Source organism: Leptosomus discolor, chromosome 5 (assembly GCF_034619465.1).
Source record: "Leptosomus discolor isolate bLepDis1 chromosome 5, bLepDis1.hap2, whole genome shotgun sequence".
NCBI classification, from domain to species: domain Eukaryota; kingdom Metazoa; phylum Chordata; class Aves; order Leptosomiformes; family Leptosomidae; genus Leptosomus; species Leptosomus discolor.
The window spans coordinates 44,482,108-44,496,992 of record NC_141395.1 but is presented as its reverse complement, the minus strand read 5'-3'; the positions used below and the strand labels follow the sequence as shown (position 1 = coordinate 44,496,992).

The window sequence follows — 14,885 nt, the reverse complement described above, 5'->3', positions numbered from 1 at the left end:
AGGCAAAGGTATTCTGCAAAAGCATAGGATATTTAGATATTCAGCTCCAGAGGGGAAAACTTCAGACTTTTGTAGTTGCCTAGAGCACAGCAGCATGTTTTCTTAGCTCATTGTTGAGGAGAAGAAAAATCTAACTGTGCACTGGCTCGAGATGGCTAGTGTACATAGCTCTGTATTTCCTCAGATTATTAAAGAAATGTTAGTGATACTCCAGGTACTCACTCAGCAGTTAAACACCCCTATAATGCTGTTTTGAATGTCATGGTAAGTCAGGACTGGGAGGATGATGAAGGATGTGAACAATAAAAGCAGCTTAGTTTCATTCAACAGTTTATTCTTGACTTAACTAGCAAAGAATATTAGGTGGCACGTAGGAGTGTTAAAAGGCATAGTAACGAAATGCAGAGCTGTAAACACTGTGTTCACAGTTTACCTGTGTTTTGTCATTTAGATTTGAAACAAGAAGCTGCTGTTAGGAACAATTGCAAATCCTACAAATGCTTGTGGATTTTGAAACCTCAAATAGTAGATATTGATTATTTCAGGAAGGGAGGGGAAAGGTCATTTGTTTAGTGTGGGGTCGGCTGTTTTTATTTTAAGAGCTAATTATCAAATTTGATAAGCTTAAAAAAGAGGAAAAAAATGAAGCAATAATTCAGGAGTCTGAGGCATCCCCTCTTAGTCAATTTTCTAATCTGTACATTTTAGTAGCATTTAATAGGGTATGGTAATTGGGATTCAGTGTGCAAGAAAATATCCTAAATTTCACTTTTCCTACTCTGTACTTGTTCTACCCTCTGCCCATACTTCACGAGTACCATGCAGAAGGGTGTCTAGCTGTGTAGTGCTGGGGTTTCTGCCTGACTGCCATAGTTAGACATACTTTGCAAAAGGTTTTCATGCAGCAAGGCTGGTGGCTGCCAAGCTTCCAGCTTTTTAATGAGTCTGTATGGGCCTTGGTAAGTTTTGTCTTTGAGAAGTGATTCACCAGTTACCTGATCCCTGAAAGCCTCATTTCAAAATAAACTGAGGTGCTGGCAATTGAACCTGGAATCTCTGAGTAAAAAGCCAAATTCTGTCACAGAATTGCTATATATATACATGGGTATGTAAGCATAAATTATTTGTTTAGGCTAATGAGCTATGAATGTGTTGCTTCTTGTGTTCAAAAGTAGTTTCAACTTTCACTCAGGCAAGGCAGCCTACCCTCTTTGCATCAGGTATTTCCTGTGTATAGGAAAGGTAGCCTATCTGGCAAAGTTATTTTTGTAAATCTCAGGAATGTTAATTATTTCAATATGTAAACTTTAACACAAATGAATTGTTTCAATATATATGCTAAACTGTTAAAAAAGACCCGCTTCAGCTAGTTCTTCCAGAGATTAAAAGAATGTAATTTACTTGTGCATGCCAATTACTGACCAGTGATTGTTTGATAACTAATATAAATATGCTTTGAAATAACTTACTATTTTAAAGCTTGCAGAAACTTGATGTAAAAGTTAAATACATCATTATTTTGAATTCGTGTAAGGCTGTCAGTTTATTCTGGTACAGGGCATCTTTTCTTTTTTCTCCGTCTGTGCCAGCAGTCTCTCCAAGTATACTTTAATCCTTTTTGTTACAACCATCTTATGCAAATATTAAGAGGGAAAAAAAAAAAGAACATTCTAATATACAGATGCAACTAGTACAGGTCAATGTAATGTTACAGCACAGCAGGCGATGTCACTTGCTTTAAACATAACATTTTGTGAGTTATCAACCAAATACTCTCCCTTTGAAATAAGAATTAAGCTTATGCTGTGCAGGGATGTTTGCAGATGAAGCAGCTGCAAGATACAACAGCTGCTTTGATGCATTCAGTCAGTGTGGAGGCAAGGTGTCCGATAAATAGCAACTTAAACACGAACTACTCATCAATGAGCACTTCAGTCAATCAGAACTTAACCAGAGGGGACTGTTTAGCTGATCATACAGAGAAAAACATTCTTTGCTTTTCAGCACTTTTCTCTAATTATTTACAGTTGATGCCATCCTTCTTTGACTTCTGAAGTGTAAGCAATTTTTTCTTTTTTTTTTTTTTTTCTTTTTTTTTTTTTGTGGCAAGGTAGTCTAATATTTGTGCACTAAAATGTAAGTCTTAGTTTTTCTTTTAAAAAAATGCAGTCCAGTAACCACCTGCCCTCAGACATACAGGAATTCCTTAACAACTAACTGTGAGCATTTTCATGTGGTGTATTATGGAAGTACTTCAGCTGTGGGCTTTCTGTTTGTTTTTCAGTCTCGAAGGAATCTTTGTGAAGAAGCCTTGTTGAAAATTAAAGGTGTTATTAGTTTTACCTTTCAAATGGCTGTTCAAAGGTGTGTGGTCCGAATTCGCTCAGACTTAAAAGCAGAGGTAAGTGCTCGATAACCCTCCAGATCCTCACATTATTGCATTCTGTCACACTAAGGTCTTGGTTTTTCCTGTCTACTTGTAGGCATTGGCAACGGCGATAGCATCAACCAAAGTTATGAAGGCACAGCAAGTTGTGAAAAGTGAAAGTGGTGAGGAGGTAGGATATGTATCTTTCTAAATACCAATTGGTTTAGCTCAGCTGTATCTTTAATAATACCAGCACCTCTGTGCCCGTAACATCTGATGCCAGGCAGAATTTTGTATATGTGGGAGTAATTGTGGGAATTGTAAAAGTGGGAGTGCTACACATACAGCACAAGGGGAATAAAGGCTCTCCTGTGTCAGGACATGTATCCATAGAACAGTTTTACAGAACTTTACAGAAGGACAAAAATACCATGTTTCTCTCCTTAATGATGTAAAAGGGTCAGAGTGAACCTTTTTTTTTTTTTTTGACTGCAGCTGCTGAAGTGTTTTTATTTCACAACTACACTAAAAGGTCTATGACTTTTGTTTGCTATTTTTTCTTACATGTTAAGCCAAAGCTTTTCTTCTATACCTTCTAAGCATAGTAGATTCCAGATGTATATATTAGGTTCCATTTATATTCTTGCTGTGTAGGGGAACATCATCCTGAATGTGTGTATGTATGTGTAACTTTCATTCATTCTTCTAAGTTACAACATTTGACATACTTTTCATCTGTTGTGTTTTGTCAGGTGCTTGTTCCGTTCCAAGATACTCCAGTGGAAGTAGAGCAGAATACAGATCTACCTGAATATTTACCAGAAGATGAAAGCCCTACTAAGGAACAGGACAAAGCAGTGTCGCGTGTTGGGTCACACCCAGAAGGTGCAGCAAGCTGGCTCAGCACAGCAGCAAATTTTCTATCGAGATCTTTCTACTGGTGACTTGTATGTGGTGTTAAAAGACTGTGTGAATGAACCAACAGGGGGGCCAGTTTTCCATTGGTGTGGTGAACTGCCAAGTGCAATTTGCAATAAGTCATCACAAAAAAATTTAGATTAAGCAAATATATGCTGCATTTTACATTTTATTGGACATTCAGCCTGATAGGGCAGGGGTCAAAGGACGGAGGCCTCCAATCAGATTGTTCTTTCATTTGTTTTTCATGTAGATTTTATTGCTTCACTTTTTAAAAATGGGTCCACTGTTATATACCAAATATTTGTGTATAGAGCTTTAAGTTTGACTTCACATGAAACACATGATAGGGAGAATCCATTTAACTTAAGTCTCAGGGCCTCTGTGAAAGAAAATTCTTAATAGCTCTAGTTGTGCATTAAATAAAATGCCCTTTTTATTTCTGCATCCCTTTGGACTAATGTTATTTTGTTTAATCTTCTAGATTTTGACTCCAGAGAAAAACATAGTCTGCCTCTTTTTTGCCTTTATTTTTGCCAACCATGCTCACAGCATGAGCATGACATTCCCCTTTTGCTATTAAACTAGAATCACTACAGACTTAAAATTTATAACCCTTTTATGTATATTGAATTTTTTTCAAGCCTGTCCTTAACCATTGGAGTGCTTGAGATTAAGAAATAAGGGTAAGGGACTGAATAAACACAAATGTGTATACATACATTGTACAGTTAATAGAACATATTTGTAACGATGGATGTGACTGATACATATAACTAGTAAATACCACTGTCTGCTGTTTAGGCTGGTTGGGAAGACTAGCAAAAAAAAGCTGTGGTCCAATGTAGTGACGACCCACTGCAGCTCTGTCTGCAGAGAATAGAGGGATGTAGACTGTGTTTGGTTAAGAAATGGTGTTCACTGTTAGCAAATATTGAATGGAAACTGAAACTTAAAACTTGAAGAATAAAGCAGAACTGAATGCCTCCTTTGCCACAGTGCCACACTCATAAATGTTGACTTTAACCCTTTTTATTTTTTAACTAACAAATCGGATACATAATTATGGTTCCCTCCTAATGTCTTTCATGAGACTCCCATGAAATTACATCAGCTTGGATAGGCTTAAAAACACATGCAAACAATTGCCTTTACCTTGCCGCGTACAGACAGTGCAGGTTTAAAGATGTCGTGGTAATTTCTGTGACCAGAAGAGAATGAAAGTAAAACTTTGGTGGGCAGAGAATAATATATATCTGAGCTGTTAGTAAACACTGTGTGCCTGAGAGGATTCAATACACAGTGCTTGAAAACTGCAGTGCCATTGCTTTGTTGCACCAGAGAAATACATCTGAGAACTTTAAATAATGTTATAAACCTCATTATACAATGCTTTTTGTGGTAATGTATTTGCTGTAAAATTAATTATATTTACCACTTGGAGACTCAGAAAAAAATATTAACGTATCAAAGTTATTCCCCTGTGCGTATGCAGAAGGAATACATAAAAAAAAAAATTAACAGGCTGTCATAATACTACAGAACTGCTGAGGAAACGATAATGTAAAATATTAATGCAGGTCAGAGTTCACCCACCCAAGTTAATTGTCATTCTAGGATAAAAAAGAAACAAAAGCTTGTTGGCAGACTAGATGTCTCATGTTTTTTAATATATCTAGTTTATTTTTGATTCAGGTTTACATGCACAGATTGAAAATACAGGCTTTTCAGGGCATGTATTGCTTTAAATATGTAATACTACTCATACTGCTGTCTAGAATGTTACAGTACCAAATGTGTTTGAAAAGCCCTCTGTTCTATAGCCATGAATGCAGAGTTTTATTTTTCTGCATTAACATCTGTTTGCATTTGCATTACTGCACATCTATTTACTAAAAGACTACACCCTTTAGATATTAATGGTTCAATACCAGTAGGTATGACAGTTTGTTTGTGCATTCAGTCTGTAGGTGTGCTTTTATGACAGTATTGCAGCTCTTGTAGAACAGTTGTAAGACATCTGTAAAAGTTTTTGAAATATATTGTAAAATAATAAAGGATAATATAACTAAACAAAATATGACTGGTGCCTTTTTAAATGTTCTGGCATTTGTTGTTTAAGCTACTTGTGGTAGTAGAAGTACATCTTTTTCATCTTTAATTTAACAGAGAGGAATGCAAATGTCCAGTCATTGTGAGACGGTTGCTGCTTATCACAATGGGGCTTTTGTGTATGTTTAGAACATGCCTGCATTTTAAACAAAGTTCTTGTAAAAAGTGGGTAAGTAGAAGCTACTTAAGGACATAATCTCAAATTCATTCTTGGGGGTTTTTTTTGGACGTTAGCTTTTTTTTTTTTTTATAACTGATGCTGTGTAGGGAAGTTAAGAAGAATCAACATGCCTAGAGAAACCTCTTATTTTGATAAAGTAAAAAAACCCAACACAGTACACAGTCATTAATTTTATGTTTGTACTTTCTCAGAGATCAGATTAAGGATAAGAAAGCCCTTTTACTCTGACCTAAGGAGATGACCAAAAAAAATTACCGAAAAATTAAAAGCTTCAAAAAGAAGCTGAACTGGGAGACAGAGTGCTGGTATTGCATTGCACTAGTTGCAGAGTACTTGACTGCCAAGGAAGCCACCGCATACATCATGGTTTAAGCTCCTGAATTGTCCTAGGGTTACAGCTGTGTACAGTGTAATAGAAGAATCACCACCATGTTTCTTCATAATAAGAGTAAATGCTGATGTGATAGGTAGAGGCAAAATTGGGGCTCATAACTGCTTCTGTGAAGAGCTGTCAAAGCACAATAAGCATTCTACAGTATTTTGAAATACAACATACTCCAGCTTTCCCACTCCACAATCACCTATGCCTTATTCCATGGAAAAATAGCTGATGTTGCTGAGTTTTGCCATGGGCCGTGTAAGCTGATGGGGAGAGCACTGTGTGGGGCTGATGCAGAAGAAAACATTGAATAACTGGGCAGATGCAAAATGGCAGATGTGAAGTACTCCTGAAACTGCCCACAATGTAAAATAAAACAAGGGTGCTTCTTTTTGCCTGTGAATAACTCTGTAGCTGTCAACTAGCAGAATTTAAAAACATACCTAAAAAGAATCAGCAATAGCATTCCTTACTGTATTCATTTTGAAGAGAGCTGGACAGTAATAGCCTTTCCTGTTCCTTCATCTGTACCTAATTATTCTGAGTTCCTAAAATGTGAACAAATCTATTTGTTCAAATTAAGGATAGAAAATAAATGAAGATAGAGATGAGAATAACCTCTCAACCCATCTCGGATTCTGATTGTAATTCTTGGGAAAAGTTGAGAGCACATTACTTGGCGAAAGAGGGTGAGTGGTGGGGTTACTGGAGACTTCTTCAGTGAGGTACAGCATCTAATTAGCGTCAGGGGTGAGACTGGCTGTTAAGATTCCTGCTCTAAAGCTTAATATAAAGCTGTTACAAAAAGAAATTGTCCTATTTCTGGTAGTTTACACGGAGCAGGCAATGCTCTACTTGTTTTGTCTGCTTCACATGCAGGTTTTGAATAGGGTTGAGAAAAGCTGATTTAAATTTGCAGTACTTCGCATGTATATTGCTTAAAACATGGAGAGCCAGGCCTACCTCTAAGCTGATGCATGTGCCAGAATTTACATTCTTTTAAAATTTCTTCATGTTATTCTCCTTTTATGTGCACTAGGCTTAGTAGTGACTGGAAGAGTTATAACTTCCCCTGTGGAATAAATTAACATCCATTAAAGCAGTTAAAGTTGTCTGGAGATACAAAAGCACCAAAGGAGAGATGCACACTCTGGCCATCTTTTTGTGCCAGTTGTCATGGTGGAAGTCATTACATTAGTGTCTGAAGGCTGCTATCTGGAAGTTCCCAGCAGCTCAGTCTCTTCATGGCATGAAGACTGCACAGAACTTGGTAGCCGAACAGTTTCCAGCAGTGTTCAATATTTGCCCAGTGCCTACAGTCCAGGTCAGTTAGCCATCAGTTGTGCTAATCCAGCATTTCTAAGGACTTGAATAAAATCACAACTGGAACCAAACATCTTATGTAAAAAGCATTTCTATGCCAGCAGTGTATGGCAATATGTCTGACTGGCATGAAAAGAGTCTTTTAAGTAACAGATATAAAAAACTGAATACGACAAAACCACCATATGACAGGATCACTGCTTTCATTTCCTACTGGAGCACCAAGTGTAAATACCGACAATAAGGGAGTACTTCTGGTGTGAAGTAATGCCTTGCTGTTCCATACCTCTTCTCATTAAGGTCCTTCAGGGACGTGGGCGTGCTAACCACCAGTGCAGGGAATTGCGCCGTCAGCTCCTCTGCAGGAGGTGCCCTTCTGGATGTTTGCTGGTGAAAGGGGAGGGCGAGCTACCATGTGAGCACACGGTGAGCTAGAAGAGAGCAGCTGGCACACTGTTCATACCTAACATCCCACCAAAACACCAACATCCATAACATGAGGGCTTTACAAAGGTGTTTTTCTAGTAGCCTGATTTTACAGACCGCTTAACTGAATCTGTTTACTGAAATTGCTCAGGAATCTTGGGAAGTGCAAAATTTTGTGAGCTGTCTCCGATTCTTAGTTCATGCTTCATTACAAAAATAACCTGAAATGCCCTCTGTTTTAAGAGAGGCCTTTGCACTGTCTGAACTCCTCTAGCCTGGAGTAGAAAAGTTGAACTTGTCACAAGCAACTTTCCTTACTGAGTTATACATAGGATTGCATTGCGAGCCAGGCATGGTTGAGAGCCAATTTTCTTCTCAAAATAGTCCTTACTGATTTGTTGAAGTTCTATGTAAGGAGAAACTCTTGGTAACAAAAACTCTTTCTAGTTGTTTTCCCAAAAAATATTTAGCTATCTTTGCATATGTTATGGTATATTTCAAAAGCCTTGCACAACAGGACTTACTTCAGCAGTAATGTAACTACCTACATAATGTGCCCAAGGCATCTGTTGTCTTCACACAAGTTAAAGCATCACCCTGACAGTGGTGTTTACACCCTTTCCAGTAATTAATGTCATTAGTGGTTTTCAGTCCCTAACACTTCTCTAACAAGGGGTGATCTCCTTTACAGACTCCTGTATATACACCATTATATACCTGATACGAATGTGGTATTTCTTTTTAATCACTTTTCAAGAGCATGTTTTGGTTAAACTCTCCTCCTCCCCCTATATATAGCACAGGTTGAAAAATAAGATGTCCCACTTACCATGTGGCCTTTTGGCCATGCTTGCTTCACTGAGGAAGAATCCATGGTTCGTTGGTTTGTATTAAACTCTGAAGGGCAGGTAGATGATCCAGCACAGGGACTCCTTTTTTTTGGGAAGGGTGAGAGGGAGGGGAAGGAGGCTGGAAGCCAGTTCCCAGAGAAACAGGCTTTCCACTTGCAAAAGGCTGCTCCTCCTGTCCAGAGGAACAGCACTAACATTACAAGAGACTGTCTAAAAGTGATGGCTTAATTTGTACTACTGCAAGATTAATTTTTTTTCTGAATAAAAACTTAAACTACCATAATAAATTTTTGATTACAAAACCCTATATTGTTAATATGGGAGTCCCACATTTAATACTGGCAACGCCATTCACATTCATTATCTTGGTATAAAACGAAAGGCTTATATGTTGTCCTTGGTTTTCATGGCTTTACTTCCTTTGCTACAACAAATATGTGCTGTAATGTTTCAGCAAATAACCGTTATTGTTTATACACTGTAATTCAGCGGGATGTAGTAAATGGCATATTTTAAGGAGTCTATTTCTTTGCATATAGAATACCTGTAAAGCTTACGGCAGGTGAAGAGTGACGGCTACTAAGCTCTCAATTGTTGGCTACATTACTGAAACAATGAAGATATATCACCCACTATAATAGGAAAATAGCAGACATTTAACATAGCTGAGCATTAACTCTGTCATTTAGGCTAGTGAAGCAATCTTATTATTATAGTCAGTGTAGCTGGTTTTGTTTTTCCATATGTGTAGATGTTCTGGTGTATAAAATGCATTGCTGCTTGTAACAGTAAATTACACGTGCTCAAAGGCTACTCTTGCTATTTAAATGAAGTTCTATCTGGACCTTTCAACAAGCAAAGATAAAGTAAATAATGACTGGTTTTGAAATCTTTTTCACTGTAGTAGTTTCAACAATGAACATGCTCTGTGCCATCCTGAAAAATACTGTTCTAAGAAAAAAAATAGTGCTTTTGTATACAAGCCTTCACTGTGAGAAGAGCTTCTTGAAACATAACTTTGCGGTGCTTATTATCGAAGCAGTGCATGTTACCCATTTCCGAGCTAGGACCCTGTAAACAAAAGCTGATGATGGCTAGTTCTTCACCTTGGACATCTCAAAAATCCTGACCTCTTTAATATTACGTTTGCAGTTTATATTTGCATGTCTGGCTAGATAAGTTGAGAATGTCATATTGTGCTCTGTCTTCTTTTTTCTTCAGCCTTCCACATACATATATATACACCACCCTCAGTATAATGAACCGTGATACAGGTATCACTAGTGCTATAGAGAAACAGTCAGGTACAATTCAATCAAAGGTCTATAAATTATGAAGAGGAAATGGTACTTATTAGGGGAACCCACCAAAAATAGCTTTAGAACTTTAAAAAACTGTAACATATCTAATTTTTTTTTAAATGCTTTATTGAGACATTGTTCATAACAGACAAGCTAATACACAAGGAAGTATGATGCTGACCTCTCTGTAGAGTGGACCGTTCTCTGGTAAACTGCAGTAAGAGCTAGACCTCACTATTACTTGTGAAGACACTTAATGTGTAAAAGTTCCCTGCATTATTTAAATTAATTGAAGTAGGAAGACGAGAAGGAAAAAACCTAATGCCACAAAATAAAGTGAAAACTTGAATGTAGCCCAGCCCTCCCTGGTCCTTTTCTGCCTCTTGTCCCAACACCATCACCACCAGACTGCAGCAGAGCCTTTAAACTGAGATACATGGGGAGGAGTGGACTCTTTGCTCAAGTGAGTCTGGCATTAAGTGAAAACAGGTGGTGCCCATGGGTGTTGTTCTCATCAGCTCTACACTACTTCAGTATTCCAGTAATGATCACTCATAAAGACCCAAATCCTGAAAATGGCCTTTTGTCTTTAGAAGCCCCTCTTTGACCAGTCAAAGTGTTAGCACTCCAAGAGCCGTGTTTCTTGTGCAAGATTGATGTCCTACTATTCTGACTAAACAGCACTATGGTTGGTTTTGTGTTTGGCTTGTTGGATAGTCAACCATGGGGGGGGGGGGGGGGGGGGGGGTGTGGCAGAGGCGAGGGGCGGGGCAGGGAAAGGATAGAGAAGGAGGTGTCTTTAAACAAATTCTCCATTTGGAGAGCTGTAAGGACACTCAACTCTGGCCTTCACCTATATGCTGTCTGTCCACCTCTAAAAAGCTTTGTGCTTTGCAGCCAATGAACACTTTGTTTGTTTCTTTGAGGATGGGAACACCCAAAGCCAAGTGCCCTGCTGAATTCTCAGTCCCAAGCCAGCTCTCTGCACCACTCAGAGGCCCATGAAAGGCTTCCTCCGGAAGCAACCAAATGGAGCAGCAGCAAAAAGCTGTAGCTAAAGCACTTCTGGGGCTCACGGCAGCTGCTGAGTTATGACTTTGCGATCACCTAAATGGATGGCAACAGGTACCCACCAAACTTTCAACATGCGATCCCTGCGACTACAGCCCATCTCGAGTACCCACCTACTCCTAGACTGAAATGGCAGCTGGCATCAGCTACTCAACCAATCCAATTTACTTTCAATCACACCATTACTACAACCTCCCTCCTCCATCTGTGTAAACATATGTCTTTGTTAAACACCACCATTTGTACAGGATAAAAATTGTCAATGCTGACAAAAATGCCCCCACATAATGCTGTTGTGATTGCAATGTTGTCCTCAAGCCGATTTTAAAGAAGTCTGTGAGTTGATCAACATCTTCCACTGCTATTAGTGGGAAACATTCTTCAATAGAAATACATCTTGCAAAGATGGTTTTATTTTGTCTATGGGTAATGTGGTCTCCCTTTCCTAAGACTAAACTCTTATAAGCCATATATTAATTGTTAGTAGTGGTTTACAGTGCCACAGTGATACCCCAAAGCAATCACTGTTTCATAAGCAGTCTTTTCTAATATTAGTGTGTTATCTTGGCAAGAATGTATTCCCCCCATACCATTTGGGGTCTGGCCCTTAAATCTGGCAAGGGAAAGAGTTACAACTCTGAAGAAACCATTTGGTTATTTGTGATTGCTCCTTGCACCATCTTTTCTTCAGAAATGACTGCTACTAGCCTCTGTACAGGAATTTTCCCTCTTCTTTTTCCTGTAGTAGAGTGCAGCACAGCTAGGACTGTCCTACAACATAACTGAATCCCAGCATAACCCATCCACTCTCTAAACCAGAGCATTATAAAAAAATATAAAGTGAATGAAGGTAGCTGTTTATACAAAGAAAGTTCTAAGTTGCTGCATGAGACATCAAAATGAAAAACTGAGAATGAAATCTCTCCCTTGCTAGGGGAGAGCTGTTCAGCTAACTGGATACCCACCAAAATTCTGCAGTGTTTCTTGCTGGGCCATCCTGCAAAACACTGGCTTGATCGGCACTAAGGCAGGGAAACTGGTTTTGGTTTCTGGATCTGAGCTGCTCCCTCTTTGGGGCCTTAACTCCAGACACTTAAAATTAACAGTCCCCTTCACAGAGCTAAATAAATCCAACACTGTTATATCTGGACTTCGCGTCTTGCTCCAGCATCGATCAGTGCAGAGTGTGAGTTTCTTAAGCAAGTAAGTAGGCATTTTCTTTTCGGCAAACCTGATTCCTCTACTGCACACTTTGCTCCTTTTCTTTTTCGCTCTTATTACAATACTCATCGTGTTATCATCATCATTGTACTCATCCATCCTGGTCCAGGTAATACTAAATACAAAATTGTAGTTAACAAAGTCCCACCATGAACTGGACTTACATTCCCTGAGGATTTAAAACCAATCATTTTGTTTCTTGCATGTTTTCACTAGCCATTTGGGTATGCTAGAGTGCAGTTCCAAGCTTTTTTCCTACCCCCTCTGCAGCTGTGAGGATTAGGGATGTTTGGTTTTTTAATGAAAATTGAGGCTTTGTAGAATTGCTTCCTTTACAAACCAGGGCTTTACGACAGCAAGCATCAGAAAAACAAAACAAAGCAAACCAACCAAACCCTGTTAACAAGATTAAAACAACTTTCCAGCTTTCTTCTTACTTTGCTAATTCACCCACTTCCTCACTGGCCCCTGTTTTAGTCTGGTGATCTTTCTGCTATTTCACGCTACTTTTTCCTGTTTGCCTGGCTCAGTGGTTTTGTGAAGCATTTAGGGTCTTCTGTATTTTTTTTCCGCTGTTTTACCATAAGTCTGCATCTCATTTTTCAACCAGGCAAAGCAGGGTAAGAAGCAGAGATCTTCTCTCTGCTCTTTTGGGATTTGGTCCAGTGAAGCGCTTGCATCAAGTCAGAGATACTTGACCGAGCAGCACAGATGTAAAGGCCTGGATGCGGAGGGATCTGGTAGCAAAATCTTATGCCACACATCTTATGAAACTGCAAAAAGTTGTTTCTGAGATGTGAAGACTGTGAAGGGAGGCTGTATCACCTCCCCTCCTGGACGACTCTTGCATAAACTAAAATGTGGGATATCAGGAAACTCCTTTATTTTGTGTTTAAGAGTATTGGTATCACCCCCTGCTGGGGCCTGGATGGCTGCTAGTGCAACCTACCAGTGCTGGCAGTAAGGACTCCTGCCTTGTACTACTACCAATCCAGGTATTTTTGGTAGTTGCTTATCTGGCCTTGTTCCCCAAGCTGGTACTTAGTGGTTTATGACTGTTTCAGTGTTATGAAGTTTCTAAGAAGGCACTTTTTTATGGGGTACTCCTGCAGTTCTGATGAAAAGGGAAAGCCCCACCCCTGGTTGTGTGGTGGAGAAAGAGTGCTTCCCTCCTCTGCTGGGTCTCCGAACCCACAGTGCTGGCTCGACTTGAGGCTCAGTCTCCATTTCACCGACAATACTTCTACCACCTTTGTGAAGGAGCAAAGGGAAGATGGCATCAGCTGATTACCCACATAACCAGCCACCCGCACCAACACCTTCTCCTGATCTGCTTTCACTCCAAGTTTCTAATTCAGCCTTTGGAGTCCTAACATGTCTTTTTGCCCGTATTTTAAAAGGACTTTCAATGGACTGCCTGGCCATGCAAATCTCCTACAGTATGGGAGGAAACTCCACTTTTGCTGCACCTCAGCTCTTTGCACTTCTCTCAGCTGCTGCAGCGTGTGCTCATTTCCATTACTATTTATTTAGCCCTGTATCAAACACAGAAACTGTAGGCCCAGGCCTTAGCAATGCTATTAAACATGGTTATTCCCTGCTAGCCAGCAGCTGATACTGTGCACTTAAAGAAGATATTTCATCATTCTGTTGAAAATCCTGCCGCGAATTAAGCGTGAAGGAATATTAATTAATGCCTATCAAATACGCCTCTATTGTTATTATTACCCAGATGCGGGTAGAGAGCGTCCGTAGTGGGGCAGAGGCGCTGCGCAGGGCCGGGCCGGGCCAGGCGGGAGGCGGGCACGGAGGAGCGGCGGCCAGTGTGGCCTGTGCGGCCCGTGGGCCCGGTGCGGCCCGTGGGGACCCGTGCGGTCTGTACGTCCTGTGTAGCCTGTGGGGCCGGTGCGGCCTGTCCGGCGGGGCGGGCGCGCTAGGTGGCAGCATGGACGTGCCGTTGGGAGGGTGGAAGGCCGGGAGCGAGGGATCCGCCCGCTGGGAGGTGCCGCGCCGGAGGCCCGGGCCGGCTTCCCGGCTGGGTGGCAGGCAGTAGGTGAGTGCCCATTTTTAGCTGCTATTTTTTTCTTTTTTAAAAAATGCATTCTTTCACTTGTCTGCTAAATTTTTGTCGTTGTCAGAGACAGAGTATTATACTTTCTTTGTTCTTAAATGGCTGTTAGGTTTCTTTAACTTTTTTTTTTTTTTTGAAGAAAAACTTCCTATGGAAGATTTTGTCTCTAACTAAAGATTGCTGTTTATTTTTCACAACTAATTTATTCCTAACTGCATATACAGCACTACAGACAATCTTAATGGGGTGGGGATTGTGTGTTCATGTGTAAATATCTCCATATTTATGCTCTATGTAGCACCTGCTTGAGTGACAGAAGTCCTAATCTGATCTACCTGACAGCAATGCAAGCACAGGCTAATTTAATCTTAGGTTTATCCTGAATGCAGGGTATTTAGGTCAGGCTAACTTTGCAAGTAAGTTCCCCTTTCTAGTTAGTGCTTTGGTTCCAGAGCAGGGGACATTCCTTTTGCTCCAACCTCCAGAGCAGTCTTTGTGCCCAGGAGATTGCAGGTTTAGTTTGTATAAACAGTTACTGAGGCTGGTGGTCTGCTCTCAGACCTGCACAGCATACTGCTATGTCTTTTGCAACAGATCTTCACCCAGTGGCCTGGGAGTCTTCTTGCTGCTAGTTGCCTTTAAAATACAGAAATATGAGCAATG

The 14,885-nt window shown here is 40.0% G+C and overlaps 1 protein-coding gene across 1 annotated transcript in view; it reads left to right on the top strand.

Annotated features, from left to right (window-relative positions):
• Nucleotides 1–5,358, top strand: part of ARMC1 (armadillo repeat containing 1) — a 40,609-nt gene extending 35,251 nt beyond the window's left edge. The window contains exons 5-7 of the mRNA XM_086465293.1: nt 2,285–2,401; nt 2,484–2,558; nt 3,121–5,358. Coding sequence (XP_086321419.1) covers nt 2,285–2,401; nt 2,484–2,558; nt 3,121–3,312 — 384 coding nt within the window. The 3' untranslated portion in view covers nt 3,313–5,358. The remainder of the gene's footprint in view (nt 1–2,284; nt 2,402–2,483; nt 2,559–3,120) is intronic.
• Nucleotides 5,359–14,885: the final 9,527 nt, after the last annotated feature.